The 23,294-nt window shown below is 36.7% G+C and overlaps 1 protein-coding gene across 3 annotated transcripts in view; it reads left to right on the top strand.

Moving 5' to 3' along the window:
- Nucleotides 1-23,294, top strand: part of ARHGEF25 (Rho guanine nucleotide exchange factor 25) — a 177,490-nt gene that overhangs the window by 147,270 nt on the left and 6,926 nt on the right. For all 3 annotated transcript variants that reach the window (XM_072407295.1, XM_072407305.1, XM_072407314.1), the window contains 12 exons: nt 550-674; nt 3,043-3,109; nt 9,473-9,576; nt 10,973-11,042; nt 11,743-11,832; nt 13,238-13,330; nt 13,527-13,577; nt 14,562-14,639; nt 15,623-15,814; nt 17,848-18,028; nt 18,950-19,164; nt 20,770-20,919. In XM_072407295.1, coding sequence (XP_072263396.1) covers nt 550-674; nt 3,043-3,109; nt 9,473-9,576; nt 10,973-11,042; nt 11,743-11,832; nt 13,238-13,330; nt 13,527-13,577; nt 14,562-14,639; nt 15,623-15,814; nt 17,848-18,028; nt 18,950-19,164; nt 20,770-20,919 — 1,416 coding nt within the window. The remainder of the gene's footprint in view (nt 1-549; nt 675-3,042; nt 3,110-9,472; nt 9,577-10,972; nt 11,043-11,742; nt 11,833-13,237; nt 13,331-13,526; nt 13,578-14,561; nt 14,640-15,622; nt 15,815-17,847; nt 18,029-18,949; nt 19,165-20,769; nt 20,920-23,294) is intronic.

Raw genomic sequence — 23,294 nt, 5'->3', positions numbered from 1 at the left:
TTTTGCAGGATGAGTGGGAATTGTATACCGTGGTATGCTGGTTCTTTACTGCTCTGATCAGTACAAACAATTTGCTCTCCGCCTAAAACAACCCTTATATTCTTATCAAGGCTTTTATGTTGGGTTAATGTTTTCACTAACTTGTCATTATTTCAAGTGGAATTGATTTTTAACAATTCCCATCAGAATTGAAAAACAACAAACTTTTGATCTTGAATGGGTCCTACGAACATGATGATGCTTACCTTTCTCCATGAAAGAAAAGCAATCCTAAATAAGGAAAGCCATTTCAAACCCCCTAGAGTTGTGGGCTGGTTATTGGTTGTAGTCTCTGCAGTGTCTGCTTCTATGCAGATATAAATTAAGAAATAACATTTAATATTTTAAGAAACACAACCTATGCCCTCTGTTCTCTTCAATGAAACTATTCATGCAACCACTACCAGCTCTTTTCACTGCTTCTATTTTACGTAACTGATCACAGTAAATGTTTTAATTTTGTCTATAGCAGATGGAATAATTGTTTGTTTGTTTTTTTTTTTGTTGCAGGATCCGCACACATCCTACCTCCCAGACTCCAAGAAAGAGTCTATAGCTTCTGAAACGTCTCTTGTTTCCTCCTATTCCCCTGAAGAAACAGAAGAAGAAAGGAAGAGTGCCTTAGAAAAGAGTATGTAAGTGAGTCCTTTTCGGGGCTTATGGGGAATGGGCCTTTACTCTTCTTTCTTTTAACAATATTGATAACACCTAAAACATCTGGGTGAGTTTATAGTAGGAAAGCTGACAGTACCATGACACAAATGCCATATGATTTTTCCAGGTTAGGTAATAACCCTTATGTTTATAAACCTTGGCATTCACTTGTTCCCCTTATTGCTCTCTCTCTCTCTCTCTCTCTCTCTCTATATATATATATATATATATATATATATATATATATGGGTTATCCTAATATACATGTGCTTGTCAGAATAAAAATGTGAATTTATTAAATCAGACTAACGACCATGGCCAGCTTTTTGAACTTCAAAAAAATTAGTTAAATACGTAAGTAAAGAACTCATGTTTCCAGTAATGCATTTGATGATACTTGATGGAAATACTGGGCCGTTGAAAATATGGCTAAGTAGATGGATGATAACATCTGTGGGGAGGGAAATGCTGGCTTACTGATAAGTCCAGAGGAAAAAAAACATAGACTTGTAAGAAAACTTTCTGGAGCACCTGACAATGGAAGTGCATTCCGGGGGATGTGTCCAATCAGTAGCTGCTTCCTACATTATCAGCTCCTAACTTTGATTTACTGAGTGGCTAGAGTCTGCTCGCAATGATTACTGAGCTGTTTATCTTTAATGGGTGGTGTCCCTGCAGCCAAACATTACTCATTAATGTAGCAGGTGATGACATTTATGTGCCATATCTATTTTAAGTAAAAAGAATGAGGTTTAACATTACAGGAATCAGAGGGCCTTCCAGTGTATAAACTCTTTCATCTAAGTACACATAATGCATGAGATTTAGGATTCCCATTATCTACATATACTAAATATCTGGTAATGATTTTATGAGGTTCTGTCATTGGGTAACATATTATATGATTGCATTTCCGCATCACTTTTGGCTGTAGTCTTGGTTTTTATAAAGTTTTCAGAAATTTTTTCTGTCCTGTCTGAAGTCCGCCACCTGGATAGTAGATGGGAGGGAACAGAGACAAATTCAAAAATAAAATTCTTACAAATACCCTATACTTACCACGCTTTAATATAAACATTCCCATTCTATCTATCTATCTATCTATCTATCTATCTATCTATCTATCTATCTATCTATCTATCTATCTATCATTCTAAACACGCAGCAACACACTTGGCAGGTGCTCTGGGTTTCCATTCATTTTTGAGTTGCACTGCAAATCACTCTAGCAGCCATCTGTGCCACAACGTATGGCAACACGCTTCTTTTAAAGGTACAGCATGTATCACATTTTTGTGGGGTAAAGTTGAACTGCCCATTGAATAGGTTACTGAACACTACAATTCCCATGACTTTTGGAAAACACAGTTCATAACCATAATAGGAACCAGACCTGAAAGCTGAAGCGGAGGCCTTTAAGTGAAGAAAAATAACATTATAAGTAATAAAAGTAACTTGCAAAAATAAAAATGCCATCATCATCTCTATCAGGGCCCACGATAATACTGTACTGCATCCTGTCCTAAAGAAGTAGTCTAAGTTAAAAGATTGCTCTATTTTCCTGACTGGTGACATCTGATGTAGTCATTTGACATTCGGAGATTTGCTCTGCAAAACACAGGAAAAACTTGGATGCCATTCAGCTGTTACAGGCAGGAAGAGGTGCAAAAAAAACCTTTCAGTGGTTGAGAATCATTGTGTAGTTGAGGTAGAGATGGGGCACAGTTCCTGGAAGCAACATTTTCTTTTAATCATGCAGTTGCTTTTCCTCCTCTGGAACAGCACCCCCAAGAAATTGCACCACCACCGCAAACACAAGGGCAACACATGCAAACAAGTTGATGTGCCATGGTGGAGTCACTGCTGTGTTATTCCTGTGCCACGAATAAAGCTTATACAAAAAGGTTCCCCAGATTGTGATATGCAAGTGTCTGAGCTAAGCTCCAGCTGTTTTTTTGAGCCTTTGCATGAAACGTGTTTTAACATGACCCATTATTATCAAAATGCATTTTAGGTTTTTCAGGCCTAGGTAGATACTTATCACTGCATATTGAGGAAATCTATCAGTGGTACATACAGTCATATTAGAGAACTAAATTCACATCCAGCACTAAAACTATTCCATTGCCAAATGAGAACCAAATAAAGCTCTGATTTTCCACATACTCATACCACTGCTATTCTATTTACAAATCTTGGAAAATCCATTTTTTGCCTTCTGTAAACTGACCTAGAAAACAATAGTTGTACAATGTTATTAATCTCAGTTATCAGAAGTTTAATTATCTGGAAAAAAATATATAATTACTCTGTCATTTGTAACTACTGTCACTTTTTTGCACTGTTTAGGTATGTCCTAATGGAGTTAGTTGAAACTGAGAAGATGTATGTGGAAGATTTGGGCCAAATAGTAGAGGTAACCTTTTCTTCCCCCCTTACTACCTGGTGCAAATGTTTAGTATCCTAAAGCAATCAGAGACTAACTGGACACATTGTAAATCATGTTTTGAAATAGGTAATCTAGATATGCTCTATTATTGGCATCACTTGTACATTAAAAATAGCCTCTTAGATACCAGAACAGATATTTTTCTGCCCAGTTGGCGTATAAACATGCACTCATGTATCTCAAGATCAGGTGTTGTATAGCCCTTTATTGGGAATAACAGGGTAAAGACTGTAAAATTTACCTTACCTGTCATTTTGTTTTTTCCATGAGATTCTCAGTATCAGATACAGTTGTCTTACAGGTCACTTGATTGCTGTCTAATCTTGCTGACATTTTCAGTTATTTAGTTATCTTTGAGGAGTTAAAATATCAAACATTCAAATGGCAAGAAAGTTTCTAATAATATTTGAACATTTACGCTATGTATCATGCCAATTTAGTAAGGATGATGCTTGTTACATTAAAAGCTGTTTGCCTTTGGACCTTTTCCCCTCGTCTTCAACTCTGCAAGATCCATCTGCACAAAGCAAACAGCGAGGCAAACACATTATGGGTCACTTCTATAAATCATTTAACATAAGTTACCTTGAGCTTCTGAATTCTTGCAGCATGCTTTATTTTTAACATGGCAGTTAAGCATAAACATGCAAATTGATTTATGGATTTAAAAAAGGTTACCAAATTATCTAAAATTTCATTTGAGAAAATAATTCACAAGACACATAGATTTTAAATGACAGTTAGGTTGAATTTACATGGGGCATCTACAGAATGACCAGTTGATGCCAGTTCCACCCCCTAACCCTTGCTCTCCCTAGGTGCAAGAGCTCTAATTCATTAAATGGGTAAGTGTTTGCTGCTAGACATGGCAGGAGGCAGAGTCACCATCAGCTAGCTATCTTGTAGATGTGTCATATACGTTCAAATTTTATTTGTCCAGGACTGGACACCCTACCAAATTTGGGTGGTTTGCTGGATCACCCAGCTTTACTGATGAAAGTGCCTTGGACAGCTTTTTTTTATTTACCTTTTTATTATATCTTTATTGGCAGAATAAACAAGTTACAGGATCCCATGAGACATAATAACAAAAAATTAAGAAAATTGAGAAAGTACAATCTGGTATGGGACAATCAGAAAAAGCTTTAGGAGTACAGTAAACAAATTTGCATATACAATGGGCAGTAAACACTTCCCCCGACATAACAGAAAATTCTTCCGCCACGCCCCCATTTTCTATTTTCAAACAATAAAGTAGGAATTTTGAGTAAACATCAAAAAACCTGTTAAAAGGGAAAACCAAACAAAAATCCCTTTTAGAGATCCAATAAAAACAATAATTTAAACACCTACACATCTCAGATGCTTCACTTATGCATATTCTCACTAGAGTGAGAGAAACACCATAAATGTGCAAAATCAAATTATAAAATTATATCTCCATTCACAATCTACATTGTACATGGTACTATTAGTAAAGTGTAATACTGTTTAGCCAAAAAAACATTGTTTAATGCTCTCCCAAAGCCCTACCGTCATACCAAACCGTATGACGAAAAAGTTCTATACTATCCTGCAATTGGGAAGGGGTCAATGTAAAGTGAAGATAGGCCATCCATGTTCCATGTTTTTGTGGATGGGTGTCCCAATGTTGAGAGGCTTCAGTTTTATCAATGGTCATTAAAGATTGAAGATATTGGGCCTAATTTATCAATGAAATCCGCGCTCGCTGGTCGCGTGTACTTTCGCGCCGTTATATCGAGCCGGTTTACCGCGGGCTGGAGTCATATGCGCTCGTACACTCGCCTCCTCACTGCCAAGCCGGATGCTTGCCTTCATAACAAAATGGGCAGTAGGGGTCGAACGTGTGCGCGCTTGTGACTTTATTGAGAGAAAAAAGAGTGTGAACGAGCGCGATGTCAGGGCCGCAACATCGCACTCGTTCACACATATCCGACAAGGCATCGTTAGCTTTTAGGCGCCAATGGAGAGGAGTTGAACTCGTTTAACTCTTGCCTAACAGAAAAGAAATAAGTGATTATAAAATATGCTTTTTTCTTGGCGCACATACATGTTTTAAACATTTGAACAGCACAAACATTTTTTTTAGGGCTAAGGGTAATGTGTGTGCCATTAGAAAGAATGATTTTTTAGGGGAACAGTGACTTTTAATGCAAACTCGCCAGTGTAAAGCTGCCAGAGATGCGCGGCTCCGGCCGCGAGCTCTTTCAGTTGCTGAATTGCGCGACGGCGTACGATTTCGGATCGCGAATACGAATGCGCGAGCGAGCTTCCGATTTTGCTTGATGAATCAGCCTCATTGTGTAAGATGATGGGTACTGGGAGGGTTAGGTTCTAACCACATCCTGAGGATACTTTTTTTCGCTGCAAGATCTTGGAGAGATTTAATATATCAGGCCCATTGTGTAAAACTGTTATGGTCTAAAACTGGCTTGTTGATTCAGAGCATGGGCAACTTGCAGTTATTAAGTCATTCCATAAATTCTGCATTGTATAAGTTCTTTATGAGAATTTGAGGCCATCTGTCCAAAACTTAAACTAGTGCAGTGCAAAAAAAGGTCTGATGCACACTAATGAAGCTATCCAGGGCTGTAGAGGATAAACTTTCATCAGTGAAGCTGGGTGATCCAGCAAACTTGGAATGGATCTCTTAAAAGGCATTTGCTATTTTTTAGCAAATGTTTTCAATCCTGGACCAAACCCATTCCAGGTTTGCTGGATCCCCCAGCTTTATTGATTAAACTATCCTGTCCAGCATTGCAGAGCTTTATTAAATTAGGCCCTTTGTGTTTTCAAAACTCACAAACATCAACCAAAGGAATTGTACATAGAGGAGTGCTAAAACTTTCACTGAGTTAATGTCAGAGAGTTGGACAGTTAAACAAAACATGCTTAGGAAATTATTACCGCTAATTCTGGCTTGTTTATATATTTATGTATATCATCTCTATTTGTAGGCACTGTTGAAATATTACATGTCTTCTGTATAAATATGCTGAAAAAATCAACAACTTCCATGGGGTGTAATTACTTTTCCACATGACTGTACATTGTATACTATGCTATACAGCCTTTTTTTAAATAAACAACCAATTCAATGTCATTGTTAGGTACTGTAGTGCATGTTTTAACAAATTGAAAAAAATGTCTAATTCGTTTCTGTTGCTAACCCTTTGTTACTTCGTTGGATACTTTTACACATGGAATTTCATTTGACCAAAACAGTTTCCATAATCAGCAGTAATAGAAATGACAATAAAACAAAATAGATATGATGTTTCTCTTAAGTTCCTAATGTTTTTATGTCAGAGCTATATTGGGAAAGAAAGATTACAGCTATTATAGTTTAGGTTTTGTTTAGGCCTCTGATTTGTCAGTCATGTATTTGTTTTATACAGGGAGTTCATTACTGCTTAAAAGTTCATTGCAAGGATACTTATTACCCGTCACAAAGTGAAATAAACAGAACCCAGCTGATATAACACAAGCAGGAAATTGTGCTGCCTAATCCGAGGGAGTGCAGGAGTACTGAGAAGGAACTTGTATAGCACAATCCCTCTGGGATGTGTGTGTCTTCATGCTGCGAGAGGGATGTTGGTGATCTTTTGTTCCCAAGCCATGCTCACATCAGTTAGGTCAGCCTTAACATGAGACTTTAGAAGGTTCTTTTCCTACACAGTAGAATCAAAGCCAGTTCATTACCAAGGGATCATCATGGGAGATCACAATGACTAATGATGTAATGGCTTTTAGCCTCCCATTAAGTAATTTTTATTTTCTGTGAGTGTAAAACAGCAGTATCATCAATGTGCTGTTTACTATATATACTCCAATTACACCAATATGTTTTCCGAGAACGCAGCAGTGCATCAGAGAGAATGTCTAACTATAACTGGACAAAACGAGCATACAGTAATATGTAACTGGTCTTATTTCACTATCTGAAATTGACTGGATCATCATATTGCAGTAATGACTACCTGTCGTTAAGCTAAGTGAAATGACAAGATGATGGAGTATAATTTTTATAGAAAGCTCTAACTGTATTCTTTATGAATACAACTGTACTCTAAAACTAAGAAATCTCTGTTTTGAGGTAACTCATTAAAATACTGATGTGTTTAAAATTTGAACTAAACCCTATTTATACTCACCTGTCCCAGTTCTGTCATGGGCACCATTATCTTCTTCCTTTTTTTCCTCCTTGTTCCCATCCTTGCCAATTTTTATTGCTTAGGCAGGTGTGTTCATTCAGTCCCAACAACTGCTGGGGGAGGCGGGATGTTCCTGCTATTCTGGAACACCACAGCTCAGCGATTTTAAAGCAATAAGGTAGGTAAGATTGCTTATTGTGGAAAGGAACGTTGAATATCCCATTCTGCAATAAAGGATCACCTGATAGCAAATTCTAAAGTGGAGCTTTAGTTCCACTTTAAAGAGAATATGTAATGGGTTCTGTGTACAGTTTCTTTAAAAAGTATTAACCGCATTGGTAGTTTTAAAAAGTAAAAACAGATCTTTTGGTTTAGATAAATTACAATACAAAACCCAAAGTAATTGACAATCCTATTTAAGAAAAATATTATATAGTTTTTGTTCTAGCTAGCAGATGAAGCCCCTCCTTCAAATATTTTCCTAATATTCCTTTACCGGAGCTCAATAGCTCAAGCTTCTGTAGTGTATGCCTGACTTTTACCTTTCTTCATACTACTACTAACAGTTCACCCAAATTACATGAATGCCTTAGGTAATGTTGGTGGATCTAAAGACAGGTGTAGACATTTCATTTACTCCTTTTTTAAACCGATCTAATGGTTTCATCAATATTATTTTAAAGGTCTTCTTTTTTACTAGTGTACCTATATATAAAATGGTTACTGTTTTAGTCACAAATTCTGGCACTTCATGCTTATGTTGAGGCAAACATCAAACCGTACCGTTTTTTTTTAATCTCGCGTAATGTGATCCACTAAACAAAAACCCTGTACTCAAAAAAAAAAAAAGTGATAGTGCAAAAACACCACACAAAAAACGTGCACTGGGGTACTATTGTAATCCCTCCTGACGGGGGCTCAGTACTAAGACCATCCAGCCGAAGCTGGAATGGGCCTACTAGCCCGTCTGACCGAACTGAAATAGCGATTGATGAAGCTGTTGATTGGATGGATTTATCTGCCGACACTTAGGGAAAGTAATGAAGAACAAGTGCTTATTTTGTACTGAGGACCATTCGGGTTTAATTAAACAACGCAATAATCTTAATTTATTTAACATTACACAAGGCACCGATTCATTGAAATTGCTTAATTAAAATTGGTTGATTTAAATAGAGTTTGATTACAATGAAAGTAATGTAATACATTTTAAGGAAGACCGTCTAAAGGGAAAGCAAGATATTTAAAAATATGGGGCTCTTGAAAAAATACAACACACAACAAATTTTGCCTGTAATGGGAGAGAATCTAATGTTCGGTTTGAATCCTATACTTTGTAACTTACTTTCAACACACAGTATATGAAAAGGAACTGCAACATGGAAGTTGTGCTTAGGTATAAAATGTTTATGTAGATAACTTGTGTCTACTCAGACAACAATACCCTACCCAATTGTTTCCTATGTTACTGATGTTTAAAGGCCCATACAAAAAATCATAAAATGTGCCTTTACACAGGGACAGTTGTCAAATTAGCCAAGTGTTTTGGCACAGAAGCATTAGAGTAAAGTTTTACTAAACATATATATCTAGGCACAATTCATTTCACATGTGCAATCATTGTAAGGTTCAATGCTTAGGAAAAAAAAAAAAAACTAATGCTACATAAAAATATATTGCTTAGTAATTTAACCAAAATCCATACTGGCACTGTACCTAGTTTCTTACCCTTAAAGCCAATCTTCATGCAGATATAAAAGCAATGGCAATTATTAAAATCTGTATTCATTAAAGATCATTTATTTCCACTTACGAATGAAACCAATGTAAGAACCTTTATATTTCTTGATTTGACCCTCTTACACTCCCATGTACAGAGGAATAGGGGCAGAAATAGGAGTCTAATAGGTGTGCTTCTTGCAAATATACTGACAAAGAACTTGCTGACAGAAGGAAAGAGAAGAAGGATGAACTCATCAGTCTGCTGTTCTTCACTGTCCAGTCACAGACTATGTATAACATATGCCTGTTTCACACTGTTATGAAATTGTACATATCATGCTGTTTCTCATATTCTGCAAGCCACAGAGTACATAAAGGGCGATTGTACTGTATATTGTATTGCATTAAACATGTCCTTACCTTTACACCACAGGGTTACATGGCAACCATGGCTGCTCAAGGAATTCCTGAGGACATGAAGGGAAAAGACAAAATTGTCTTTGGAAACATACATCAGATATTTGACTGGCACAAGGAGTAAGTGGATTATTTTCAGTCTTGGAGGCCTACAGCATGAAAAACAGTAATTATAAACTTAATACAATCATGCTAAAATAGTGACTTGTATCATGTCTCTGCACACACAATTACACATTCACAATATGCACTTTTTTGCTTCCTTTTAAATGAAGGCACCCAGTGTTCAGTTCAGCATATCTGCTGTTTTTTAAAGTATGTAACAATAGCTACAGTCTTAGGCTAAGTACAAACGTACAATAATTGTTGTTAGAAAGGATCTTTCACAATCCTTTCCAACAACAAACAACTGCAAGATGCATGAACGAACGCTGAACATACAGCACCGTTCTGCTCTACGGAAAGGGGAGGGAGAGAACGACGCAGTGGCACCCCTATCTCTCCCCTTCCCTTTCATTATGATCCTTCCTCGGCCGTGGATCCGCCAGGACGGTCGTTTGAACGATGGATGATAAGCACTGTACACACACAAGATTATCGTGCGATATCAGCCCTGTGCTGATTTAATTGCATTTTTTTTTTAAAGAAAAGCAACCTCTCGGGGGGAGGACTAGACAATTACATTTATGCTTAGGCAAAATTTTAAATATATACACTCTGAGTGAACAATATAACACTATTTCAGAAGACAGGGTTATCAATGTTACAACTTTAAACTGGAATGCTCATTCAAAAGAATCTTACAGTGGGGCATATTATTTATTTATAACTATAGGAAAAATAAAAATAGCAAGTATGAAACAAGCTGTCAATTGTAAATAACACAGCAGTTTATTTGATCTTCCCTCTACTTACCCAGTAACATGATTTTATTACCTGTTGATCCTTCTAATACTTTTTTTTCACCAACGTGTTCAGCTAAACTGGCAGTTACAGGGTTAGGAAAAGATGAGATGTGGTTGATTACAGTGGTTGATTTTATTGGTATGAAAAGACAAAAATCAGTTACTGTAACACCTTAAAAAGTGTTTTCTGAGTTTTAGCTTTAATTTGCTAGTTTCTTACGCACTGTCCATGTAAAACTACTTGTTTACCTAAGGGTGACAATACTACTGAGTTATTCCACTGCAGAACAAGCAGTTCTGTCATAATATTACAGGGAGTGGAGAAATAACAGGTCTACTAGCAGGACCATCAGGTAGTAAAAGGCTTTGTTCAGACTGGCAGTGAGATTGTAGTGCAGATTCTGCTTCCCTAAGTCTACTTGTCTACATGTAGTGTCTCATCCATGTCAGCCCATAGAGAATGAATGTGGAAGGGGGCAGTGGGAAGTTCAGTCCCCACTGCTAACCCTTGCACCTAGAAAACCAGAACAGCGGTGCTGGTGGCTGATCAGATCAGTTAGGATGCAAATGTGTGCCCCTATGTGATGACCTAATACACTGTACCTCTACAGCTATTTTCTAGGTGAACTACAAAAGTGCCTTGAGGACCCAAACCGATTAGCACAACTCTTTATAAAGCACGTAAGTCCTTTTTTCACACATGTTGTCCGTTTATGCTCTTTATATAATCCATATTATCTTTATTCTATCATTATCCATATCCATATTATCTTAATGATCTTATAATATTATTATCATATTATAATATGGATAATATAATATTATCCATATTATTCTTTCTGCAATAAAATAAACTTTCCTGCCTAATCACAATTTTCTCATTTCACTCACTAGTACCCTCTATGTGGTGGGCAATGCTATCTTCACCTGGTCCTATTCCGTGTTTCTTAGATAGTTAGTCATCTTGATTGGCCAAGCTAAAAAAATGTAACTCCTTGCTGCATGTGTGTTCATTCACTCCTAGCAGCTCTGTGTACCTTGAACAGACAATTGTGGACAGGCAGGTAAGTATGTTTTCTTGTAAAGGGACATCATTTGTCCTTTCTGCAGTAATAAACCTGCTTGCTCACAATTTTGATTTCCTTACTCCGGTAAAAGGCACTCCCTTCATGCCAAATTGTACTTTTTTAGGCAGGGCTTTGGTGTGAGCTGACCTAATTTCTCACTGGAATGCATGCTCCATCTATTCCTATGGAGGACCCCCTTTGCCCCTAATGGTTTGTTCAGAAATATTGAATAATCCACTTTTAGATGTTCTAATCAAAGAACCAACAGTGAAATTTCTCTGGTCTATTAATTAGTGTGATTACTGTTTGTTTAGGAGCGCAGGCTGCACATGTATGTGGTGTATTGTCAAAACAAGCCCAAGTCTGAGCACATCGTGTCTGAATACATTGATACCTACTTTGAGGTAAGGAACAAAATCAGCATTAATGTTGTTATTGCTATTGTTAAAGTTTAAGATATAATTTCCCCAAGTAAATGGAAAAAAACTATGACATTTTATTACAATTTTGTGGTTTGAATCCCAATAAAGTACTTAATAAATTAGATTTTTTATATAAAATCGAGTTTTCCAAGATAAGTAATAATCTGTACCCAGTTGTCATTTACGCCTTGTAATGACATCTGTCTTTCTGTACCCTGCCTGATCCCCCTCACCATCCCCAGATGTATTAGACATCTTCACAAACTATAAAGCTTTTTAATGGTTAAGGACTCAATGCACCTATTGCATGCTTATAATAATGCAGTGCAAATTCCTGAATTCAGCATATAGTGAGTCATCTGTGCTTATCATTTCCTTGAAATGACTAGTCCCCTGACTTTTGTCTTCACTGACTTAAAGCAAGCAGGAAAAACAAATGGAGGTCAAAACTCTTGATTAACCTACTTGTTTTAGGTAATTAACTGAAAAACATTTCAACATGAAATCCAGAGAACTATTATTTTATGGAGAGTTCAGCAGAGACCATACCTACTCACTTCAGATCAACTTTAAAGTTTAACTACATCTATTTTTATCATAGTCCCCGATCCTTGCATCAAGCATACCGTACTATTATCATATTCACCAATCCTCAACCCAGTGACCTACCTTATTAGGTCTAACTCGATCTGTTGGTAAAATCTTCCTGTGTGGGCCAGCGTATGGACTGCACTATTCTTGCTCACATAGCTTTGAGTTCCAGTTCGTACTCAATAACTCTATAGACGTTATTAGCACTCTGGGAATGAATGGGAGTGCAGGGCACATGTATGCCTGAGCAAGTGTTGGATAGTAGCTGTAATATTTTGTTATCGATAGTATAAGACTAGTATGGAGGCTCTGGCCAAGGTGTACAAGGAGATAAGTGTACTAAAGGTGCAGTTACACCTTAAAGAACTTATTCACTGTTATATACATGTATGGCAGAATGTGAATAATTAGCTTTAACCATGGCTGTGTCTTTCCAATTTAGCTAGAATATTTATTAAAAATAGTTGCAGAAGAAAGGAGTGTTGCTCATGCCAGTTAGTAATAAGTCAAATTTGTAACCAGGACTGAAACAAGACTGAGCAATAATATTTTTGTCTCTAGAAATAACTTTAATATTTGGTTTAATTTTTTTTAATTATTCATCCTTTTTTTTCTTAGGTCAGTATCAGAATATTGTGGGTGATTTCTTGCAAAAATACCTACACATTGACATAATGTACTACTAACTGCAGATAAACTAGCATGCAATGGGCAGTGTATTTACTGGTTCATTAGGTCACATGAACTAGATTAATTTCACCAATCACAAAATTTCTTTCTTGCATTTCTACTGCAGGAGTTGAGGCAACAGCTGTCACATCGCCTACAACTTAATGACCTACTTATCAAACCTGTGCAGAGGATCATGAAGTACCAGCTGCTACTAAAGGTATGGGACACATTATTCAGAATTCAACAGTTTGGATGGTGCAACCCACTTTATATTACTCATGCAGCAAGAGCTTTTTACATGTATTAATATTAAAAATTGGAGATATAGTTAAAAGCAGTGGCAGACTGGTTATAAATAAAGTAATGAGTAAATAAAGTTGAACTTAATAAACACTTTTTCTTCCCCTTTTTAGGACTTTCTTAAGTATTACAGTAAAGCCGGACAAGATACAACAGAACTGGAGGTGTGTAAAACTCATTGATCATATAGCAATATCTGGCTGCCACGTATCAAGGAAATTACTGCGTGTTATTGAAAACATAGTTTATTGTTTTTAAATTGAAAAAACCTCCTCAGATCTCTCTTTTATTTGCAAACAATAGAAATTTGAATGTTATAACTTCTAATTGATGTCTTTATCTGGGTTAGGTAGATTCACTCTGTATTTATTCTGGTGACCATTGTCATCTGAACAGAAAGTAATGGAAAATCCAACATTTCATGGCTGTCAATGAAATGAAATACAATTGGAGTCTTCCAAAGGGGGCAAGCAAAGAATAGACTAACATGAAAAGTACACCAATTTGTAGCTAATATCATAGAAGTGAATAGAGAGAGAGTGATTGTCGCTGACATGAAGTGCTGCTAAAACTCAATTGCTGAGGGACTGAGCTGCAAATGGATAAGTGACTTGACAAATCTTTTGGAAAATAACCATGATTTTCTAAGCAAGAAACAAAAGGAAATAAAAAAGATTGTTGAGAATAAATGGTCTATGTGACATGGTCCTCAGTAACAAATATCACAAGCATAGTTCTCAGGAAAGGACAACATATAAACCTTGTTGGTAAATGCAACCAGACCAAAGAGATTTTTTTCTAATTACCTAGGTATTGATAACATTAAGTAAAAGGGCAGATCTCACACTAAAAATTGCACATTCCACCAAGGATTTGCCGGTCTCAAATATTGGTGCATGCGTAGTCACACATCATAGGCTTTAGATCTGTTGCACTAATTGCCTTTATGAAATCCTGTATGATCACCCTAAGCTACATACGGCTTTACTTTGAAACATATCTTTGCAGATACCCAGTGACTTTGTGTGTAAAAGAATTATTAGTAATAGGACATGCATTTGTCCGTGCTAAAATGTTTTTGGAATAGACCAAAATTTCCTTCTGGATCTACCTGTCTGTACAGTAATGTTTAATATTGGTGTTTACAGAAAGCTGTGGAAGTGATGTGCTTTGTCCCCAAACGATGCAACGATATGATGAATCTTGGTCGACTTCAGGGGTTTGAGGTATGCATTTGTATATTTCATTTTACTGTGAAATTAAGGGTACAAACAGATCTAAGATGACATTTTGGTGGCTGAACTTTCTGCAAATGCTAGTTTCCAGGTTGTCCTGCTGAATCAACAGCTTTGTTTTTTTCTGATGCACAGACCTTGAACAAGTATTCTGGTTGGCATTAGTTTTAAATACTGAGAGCCCAGTTATGATTTACAGAGTCTTATCTTCAGGCCTCCTTTATGCTAACCTTTGCCGTAACTCTAACCCTCAACCTACTGACCTACCAAAATACCTATAAATATACGTATAAATAGTAGGCACACCATGTAAGATCACTGGAAATAAGTCAAATTTAAATCCCCGACTGCAGGCATATATCCACAGGGGATTCTCAATGTCCGTGTAATTTGAAATGCTTCAGTCTGGTAAGCTATTCAAAAGAAGCAAGCTCTACAAACACGTTGCATACAGGGGATACCATATCTCATCCAATTAATAAAAACAAATTATTAGTCTGGAATGTAGCGTACTATATCCAGGTAGGTGTAACACCTAATACTGTGTTAATACTGTGAAGAAATAAATATTTATCAGTTCTAATAGCATTATACAGTTTGCCTTATGCTTGCTAAGTTCAATTCTTTAAGTAAGGCATTTGTAATCTATTGAATGCGCGTGATACATAAAGCATATTCTTCACAGCCAAGCTCAGCACTAAGTATAAGTATTTTAAACAAGACCGATCAATATACACAGTCCTGGGACCACTGTACACATGTCTGATTTTCACCCGACACTAGCACCACGTCATATTTTGTAAAAGGGATGCCAATACTGAGTTAAATTCAGCTGTTTATTTGCTTACTGTTGCCTTTTAAAACAATGTTTTATTATTGGATGCATAATTTATTGCCAGGAGTCTTTTATATCTGCCTGGAGTTCTACATTAATGAAAGACTTACCAGTTGTTTACAAATGTATGCACATTTAGGGAAAGATCACAGCTCAGGGGAAGCTTCTCCAGCAAGACACATTTTTAGTGATGGAACAGGAGTCCAGTTTCCTGACACGGGGTAAAGAACGCAGGGTCTTCCTCTTCGAGCAGCTCATCATATTTAGTGAACCTATTGACAAGAAGAAGGGATTCTCATTGCCTGGATACATCTTTAAAAACAGCATTAAGGTGAGTGTTGGGCATTTTTCTACAGACTTTCTGCCTACTAAACCTTTGGTTCCCATAATTTGTAACACTACCCCTCTAGGTCCCTAAGAGTAAAAGACATAATCCCTACTTAAATTAAACCAAGCACACAGGTTAGCATTTTAGATTTAAAGAACAAACTTGTTGAGGACTTTTGGCTGATTTGTAAAATTTTTACCAATTCCTCATGATGATTGATGATCCTCGAGGAAAACCAAACACGGGGCACGACTACACAGGGCACAGCTCAGAATGGGTTGTCGGTTGTTTTTGCCAATTACATAGATAGGGACTGGTGGTCCTAATTTATGGTTGATGTCTGGGGCATGCTGAGTGATGTCGTCACAGCCAAGATCACAGGGCCATTGTTTGTGACTTGGTGCTGCAGAGCTTCTCGTGAGGCAGCACATATCGAATCTTGCTTTTTTTTCAGGATAATGCATAATATCGTTTTTTAGCATTTTTTTTGCAAATACCCTAACATATCATACTATATCTTGCTTTATTTCTTTTTTTTAACAGTTGTGCATGCAGGTGTGGACATATTTATGTTATTGAATCAATTTCAGTAATTACTGCCTAGCCAAGCCACCCAAATGATTATTATCCAGTGTTGATCAAACAATACATTATCCGCCTACTGCTTCTAAGATCCGATTACTGCTATGTCATGCTGTGCCAACAATCTGCATCAGTGATATCCAGTGGTGCTGAAGGAAAGACAGTGCAGACTTTATTGATAATAAACAATAGGATTTATGGTGTGTTGTGTTCTGTGTATTAGGATAATAGTTACCATTTTATATTTTGAGCTGGGGCAGTGCATACTAAGTGAACAGTCCTTACTAAGTGAAACAATCTTTGTAATATCATCTTCAATAAGATGATCTCCTTTTATGTATGTAGCTAGGAGACATTGAAGCCCATACCTTAATTGCATCCCCCTAGTGGTTACAAGTATTGTTTCACTTTTGTCCCAATTCATTGCTAGTTAGCTGGCATACCTTGTAAATCCTTATTGCCTCTTGGAATTTTACATTTTATTGTTCTTCTGTTTCTCAACAATATCTCTAGAACAGAATGACAGGTTCACTTTACTGTTGAGTGTTGTGCAATTTACAAGTTATTTTTTAGTTTGTGACTTGCTGATGTCATAGAATATTAAGGATAATCTTGGGAGAAAAAAAATAAACCTGTTCCTGGAAACAATGGGGTATATTTTTGTGCCTCCTAATAAAGACAATTTGACTAGAAGCTCTTCTAGCTATTTGTAACGTGTCCAGGTTTACATGGGCCAGCAGATGTGAACGTATTTATTATACTGAAGTTGCACAACGTTGGAGTGAATACAAAACAGAATACATTTTTTGTAAGGTTAGGTTTCTTGCAAAAAAAAAAAGTTTTACTGTCTGTTCAACTTTTGCTAGAGCACAGGGACCAAGAAAGACAAGGAATTCCATCAGTGTAGAGGAAACGAGAAAAAGCCAGGGGAGTGCAGGTAATCAGGGTATAACTTGGCAACCCTTCCACTGGTGACCATGTAGGCCAGTGTTTCTTTACCTTTTTGACACCCTTGAAATAACTTTCAGGTATTCATGGAATCCCTGCTATAGATACTGTATCCACATTTCACAGTACATTAGTGTGGTGGTCAGTGGGAAGAATGTCCCCTACAGTGCTGGACATTGGGAAGAATGTCACCCTTACAGCCAAAAGATCATTGGTATCAGTTATATTGACCTGGGAGTCACAAATTGCTCATTGTGTAACAAACCCTTGGCAACCTCTGGAGGAACCCCAGGGTCCACAGATCCCTCTTTAAGAAATGCTGATGTAGGTCTATCTGTGTTGTAATGGCACATCTTTAGCAGATGAGACAACAACAGTAAATATATAAAAGGGTTCAAAATGGCTTCTTTGCACAAGTATCCTCTGTACTTGCCATGTGTAATGTGAGTTGCTAAAACACACTTCTGAAGGTGCCACCTAATCTAGACTGTTCTTCCATTTTGCAGATCAGCTGTCTTGGAATTGAGGAATCCGTGGATAATGACCCTTGTAAGTTTTCACTGACATCCCGTGGTACAGATCGCAGTCTAGTGCGTTACATCCTGCAGGCCTCGAATCCCGATATCAGATTGGCCTGGATCCACGACATTGGACAGATATTGGAGAGCCAGCGTAACTTTCTCAATGGTTTGTTGCAGTTATGTTACAGATTGAATTTACAATAGTTATGAGTGGTTCATCACTTCAGTACTGTGATCACAATATATTACAATACTGACGTCTTTAGGCAAAATGAGGTTAAAAAAAAAAAGATTCCAATATCAAACCCTAATTTAGCCATTTTTGTTATGCAGAACACTCTTAATCTGTTTTTGAGTAGCTAGTTGTACTTAATCAAAAAATGCAATTTACTTTCCTAAATCTAATATGTAAATTAGGATTCTGCTGCATTTTGAGGTCTGGGCAGTGTCATATCTAAAATTAATTTATTATTTATAAAATGTTCCAGTTAAATTCTTAAAGACAGATTCTAAAAGCAGTGGGAATGTTTGATCCATCAAAAGGTTTTTAAAGATCTTTCTGTGGGCGGTGGGAAAATCCCAACTCTCTGAATACAACAATGCTGTGTTTTACACCCTATAATGGGGGTAATCAGCCATTGACATTGCAAGCACGGCTTAAGGGATCACTCAATTTAAAATAAAACACTTGCTAAAACCTTTATATAAACTATCAAATCAAAATGTAAAATCACCCATTTTTGTATAAACTGTGAGATGTTAATGTTGCAAAATACTATACAGGTTATTGCTGTGTAGTTGCCATATTAACTGCACTTGGCTGCCTTCATTCTACATCTCTTTGTGTATTATGTGGAAATTGATCCAGCAATAGCAGTTTTTTTTCTGTCTCGTATATGACAGAGTAACATACAGTTATTTATGTTCTATGTGACAGGAGGATGCCTAGAAAGCAGGAAAACATTGGCTTTAAGCCTCACAAATCAAAATAATCAGAGAAAAGAAAAAGTGTGACAGTTCAGCTGGAAAACGTAAAATGAGACTATGATATAACAAGAGATAAGATTACACTTGTGTCTTTCCCCAGCACTTCAATCGCCTATTGAGTACCAACGAAGAGAAAGCAAGTCCAACAGTCTTGGAAGATCTACCAACAGCCACGCAATGGAATCTACTCGTGGTGGTCTCAGGCCCCATTCCTCTGCCTCTATGGATAGAAACAAAGTGCCCAACCTCAAATCCTACAATACTTCTTTGCCTTCCCTTTATTTACCCAGCAACTCTAGGGAGAGTCGAAGCAAGGTAAATACAGGGATTTATATCTTTAGATGGGTTTCTGCCATTATTGATGTTAGGGTCAGATTATTGATTTGTAAGTTACTTTACATTGTTACAGCTAACAATAATTCTATCATCAGTATTTTTAATTCACAAACATGAATATCACATTGGTGGAGATTGCTTGTTTCCTTATTATTTTTTTATTATTATTGCACAGTATTTATAGAGCGCCATCATATTATGCAGCACTGTACAAAGTCCATTCTCATGACACCAACTGTCCCTCAAAGGGGCTCACAATCTAATGTCCCTACCTCAGTCACTGTCATTACCATTTGTCATTAATGTAGTCTAAGGTCAGTTTTTTGGGGGAAAGCCAAATAACCTAACTGCATGGTTTTTTGGAATGTGGGAGAAAACCGGAGTACCCGGAAGAAAGCCACGCAGACACGGGGGGAACCTGCAAACTCCATGCATTTAGTTCCCTGGCCGGGACTCGGACCTGGGATTTAGCACTGGAAAGGCAAGAGTGGTAACTCCTGAGCCACCGTGCTGCTCATAGCTAATAGGTTAACTAATGAAAGCCTTTGTTTTTCATGATTCGCCTTATGATTCCCTGTAGCTTCATTTGCTTAAAATAAACCACTCCATTCTTCTGGTATAAGCTTTTTATTGCTCCCTTGCTTATGTCACAGAGGTAGGATTTGTTCAGATGGGCTGAAAAGGTTGCAGTGCGGTTACCCCTTCCTCTTATCTGTAAACCATGCCCACAACCCTACTTGTAGCATCTGTCGCATGTCCACCTATGGGGAATAATGGGAGTGGTAGTAAGTTGTTCAGTAATGTCTGCTGCTGCCAGCTGTAAAATGTTGAAACACTTCCCACTGGTTTCATTGTTCCCACCAGTACTATATTGTACATGAAAAGTGTATGGGCAGAATTTAAAATAAAAGCATATTAACTATATATCTACAATGCATGTACATTTTCATGTGTTTTATCCATTTCAAAACTGCATAAACAGGATACTTACTGGTCTTTTACAGACATTTCTGTTGCTATCTTCCTGTTGGGTCTGACAGCACAAAGTATTTGTTGGACTGAAATCCTGCACAGACAACTTCATCTATTCTCTACACCTTTCTTTACCAGCTTACATTCATACATTAATTTATTTCCCATCAAAGCACTTGATTTAGTTTCGACAACAGATGAAGGCCATATATATTGTCCAAAAAGATGAAGCATACTTCACCAGATACGTTTTTTTATGTATTTTAGGCTGCATGCATAACAATAGTGTACAAAGTATTTTTAATCAGCTCTTCTGGCCAATGAGGTTCATGATATGTGAAAAGTATGTGATATTTGTGGCTTGAGACCTCAAAGTTAGTTAAATCTAAAACTGGGGTTCGAGAATCCCTTTTTTTGGACCCTTGTTTTATCAACTATTTCAATGTTCCAGTAGGCACTACATTTTTTGGGACTCCCAAAACAATAGCAAACTTATGAAGTGTAAATTAGACACTTGTGCTCCAATCACAAAAACAAAATGATTCTGATGTGTACCATCAATGTATTGCTAGCTTCATACCTAACCTTGTTTCTGTGTCTATGATTTTATAGGTTCACCCTCCTCGAAAAAGTTCACACTCAGATGTCCTCCCCCCAGCAACTCTGACCCCAGCACACATCAACCTTAATTTAAATCATTATCCTGAGTCCTCCACCTCTACTGTGTCCAATGGAACCCCACAAAGTGACCCTACCAGTCGTGTAAGAATTTATTATTGTTTTTATTGTTAAATGAATTTCAGAGTGCCGGATCTGCAACCTAAGTCGTTTGCTAAACTTTAAATCCAGTAAATGTTGCTTTAACATGTAATTATAAGCAAAATAGGAAAATTTTTGCTCAACATTTTCAGCGACTGACTAATTTGTTTAGTAAAGATGGTAGCTAAAAGGGTTTGGAAGAAATTATATATATATATATATATATATATATATAAACAGTAACTCAGTTTAACCAATTTTTTTACGTTGATCTTGCTATATATGCCAAAAAACATCCTCTATATACTTTGGGCAAATCCTGATTGCCATGACAGGCCTAGAGCTGTATCTGGTCCATAAGAGCTTTAAAGGTGTGAGCTCTGAATTGATAAAATGTCCTGGAGTTACAGCTTATTACAGGTCTTTCTAAAACAACTTGTGCATCTTTGTGACATGTTGTTACTTCCAGTAGATATAAAACATATCTGCTGGTATGATTAACAGATAAGAAAACTGAGGGGAACAAAACATTAAAAAAACTGTAGTGTTAGTGCCAGTGGCAGACTGCATCATATGCAATTTTTATTTTGTTCATAGTTACATTTATTTCCCTAACATGTCCATAACATCTTTGTTGTGAGTTGATTGATTGCTTTGGATTATACAACAGCTCCAACGAGTCTGATGGTGAAATGACGATTAAAAAAGTGTACGAATCCCTCTATCATTCTGTTTGCAAGGCCACATCCCTAATACAAGCTATACTTCAAACAAAAACAAACAATAGTGGGACTTTTAAGGTCAATTAGAATCCAATATAAACCAATGAAACCTTTATTTAAGTATAAAATAGCAACAAGCATCATAAGATTTTTTGTTTAATTTAATTATGCCATGGAAAATGGAAATAAACATATTGGAAATGGAAATAAACATATTAGCCACTACAATAAATTAATGAATTATTTGATAAAAAAAAAGTTTTTTTTTTAAATTATCTAGGAATTTTATAGGATTTTTATGGAGCGCCTGTGTTTCTTGCTGCCTTCCATTGCTTGTTTTTACATCATGTGCAGAAAGCTGTATGGACAATCATGAGCATTTTCATTTGTTGTAGGTAATAATTGTTACAACTATGGTACTTTGTTGTTTTATATATATATATATATATATATATATATATATATATATATAATGTGATATCTATTGGACACAATGGGCCTGATTTAATAAGGCTCTCCAAGGCTGGAGAGGATACACTTTCAGCAGTGAAGCTGGGTGATCCAGCAAACCTGAAATGGATTTCTTAAAAGTCATTTGCTATTTGTTAGCAAATGTTTTCAATTCTGGAACAGATATATTTCAGATTTGCTGGATCACTCAGGTTTACTGATGAAAGTGTATCTTCTCCAGCCTTGGGAAATTTTAATCAATCAGGTCCAATTAGTTACCCTAAAGCAATACCATAGGCCAAGCTTACAAGTTATAACCGCACATCCCAAATTTTCTTTACACTCTAGGTTCCCTTTATATTTTTATATTCATTTGTTTGTGCCAGAGCTGCATCTATGCTATTGAAGCCATAGATAATGAGTGCTGGCTGCAATGAAAAGCGGTATTTCATCGAAAACTTTTGTACATACTCCTGCAGTATCAGATTTTACCAGCAGGTGGGGTTGTGGATGAAATCTAAAATCTATAAATGCAGTTCAGGTAATGGAGTAAGCTTAGTTGTAATACATTAAACCAATGGCTTTACTATTGTTGGTGCCAGCTAGTGGGTTAACTTATCAAGCCACTCTCCATTCCTCATATGGACCTCTTCCTATAACAGACAATACAAAATCCTTAGTAATGTTTTTGGCAAAAGTGTTACTCTTAAATTGTATTCATGTGTATCAATTAATAAATATGCATTTGTAAAAGGGGTATAGTAGGTAGGAAGATGTGCTGAATACCCACTCATGGTTTTGGGAGGGGGGTGGTGGATTTGATTGGCACCTTTTGTAAATGGAATTAAAATGGGGATATAATTTGGGTACCTCCTCCCCTCTCTCTCCTTGAAGGAGAGATGTGTTAGAGACCCTATCTGAGGGGGTGAAATGTACTGAATACCTGCTATGTTAGATATTGGCTGTTCATACCAGTGTGCTACAAAGGATTGCATTAGATTGCATTATGAATTTAAAAAAATTATATATGTATATAATTACCCAATGTAATAAAAATATACCTTTATTTGGTTAAAAATGGAGACAATAGTAATAATTACTCAGAATGTGTAACGCTTCACCTAAAGAGTTAGTGAGGTATTATATTTGATACGTTCCCTATGAAGTGTTTGCTTTGTGACCATGTATATTTTTTGTGCTTTATCT

The sequence above is a fragment of the Pyxicephalus adspersus genome, chromosome 1, assembly GCF_032062135.1.
Source record: "Pyxicephalus adspersus chromosome 1, UCB_Pads_2.0, whole genome shotgun sequence".
NCBI classification, from domain to species: Eukaryota; Metazoa; Chordata; class Amphibia; order Anura; family Pyxicephalidae; genus Pyxicephalus; species Pyxicephalus adspersus.
This window is presented reverse-complemented; position numbering and strand designations above follow the sequence as displayed.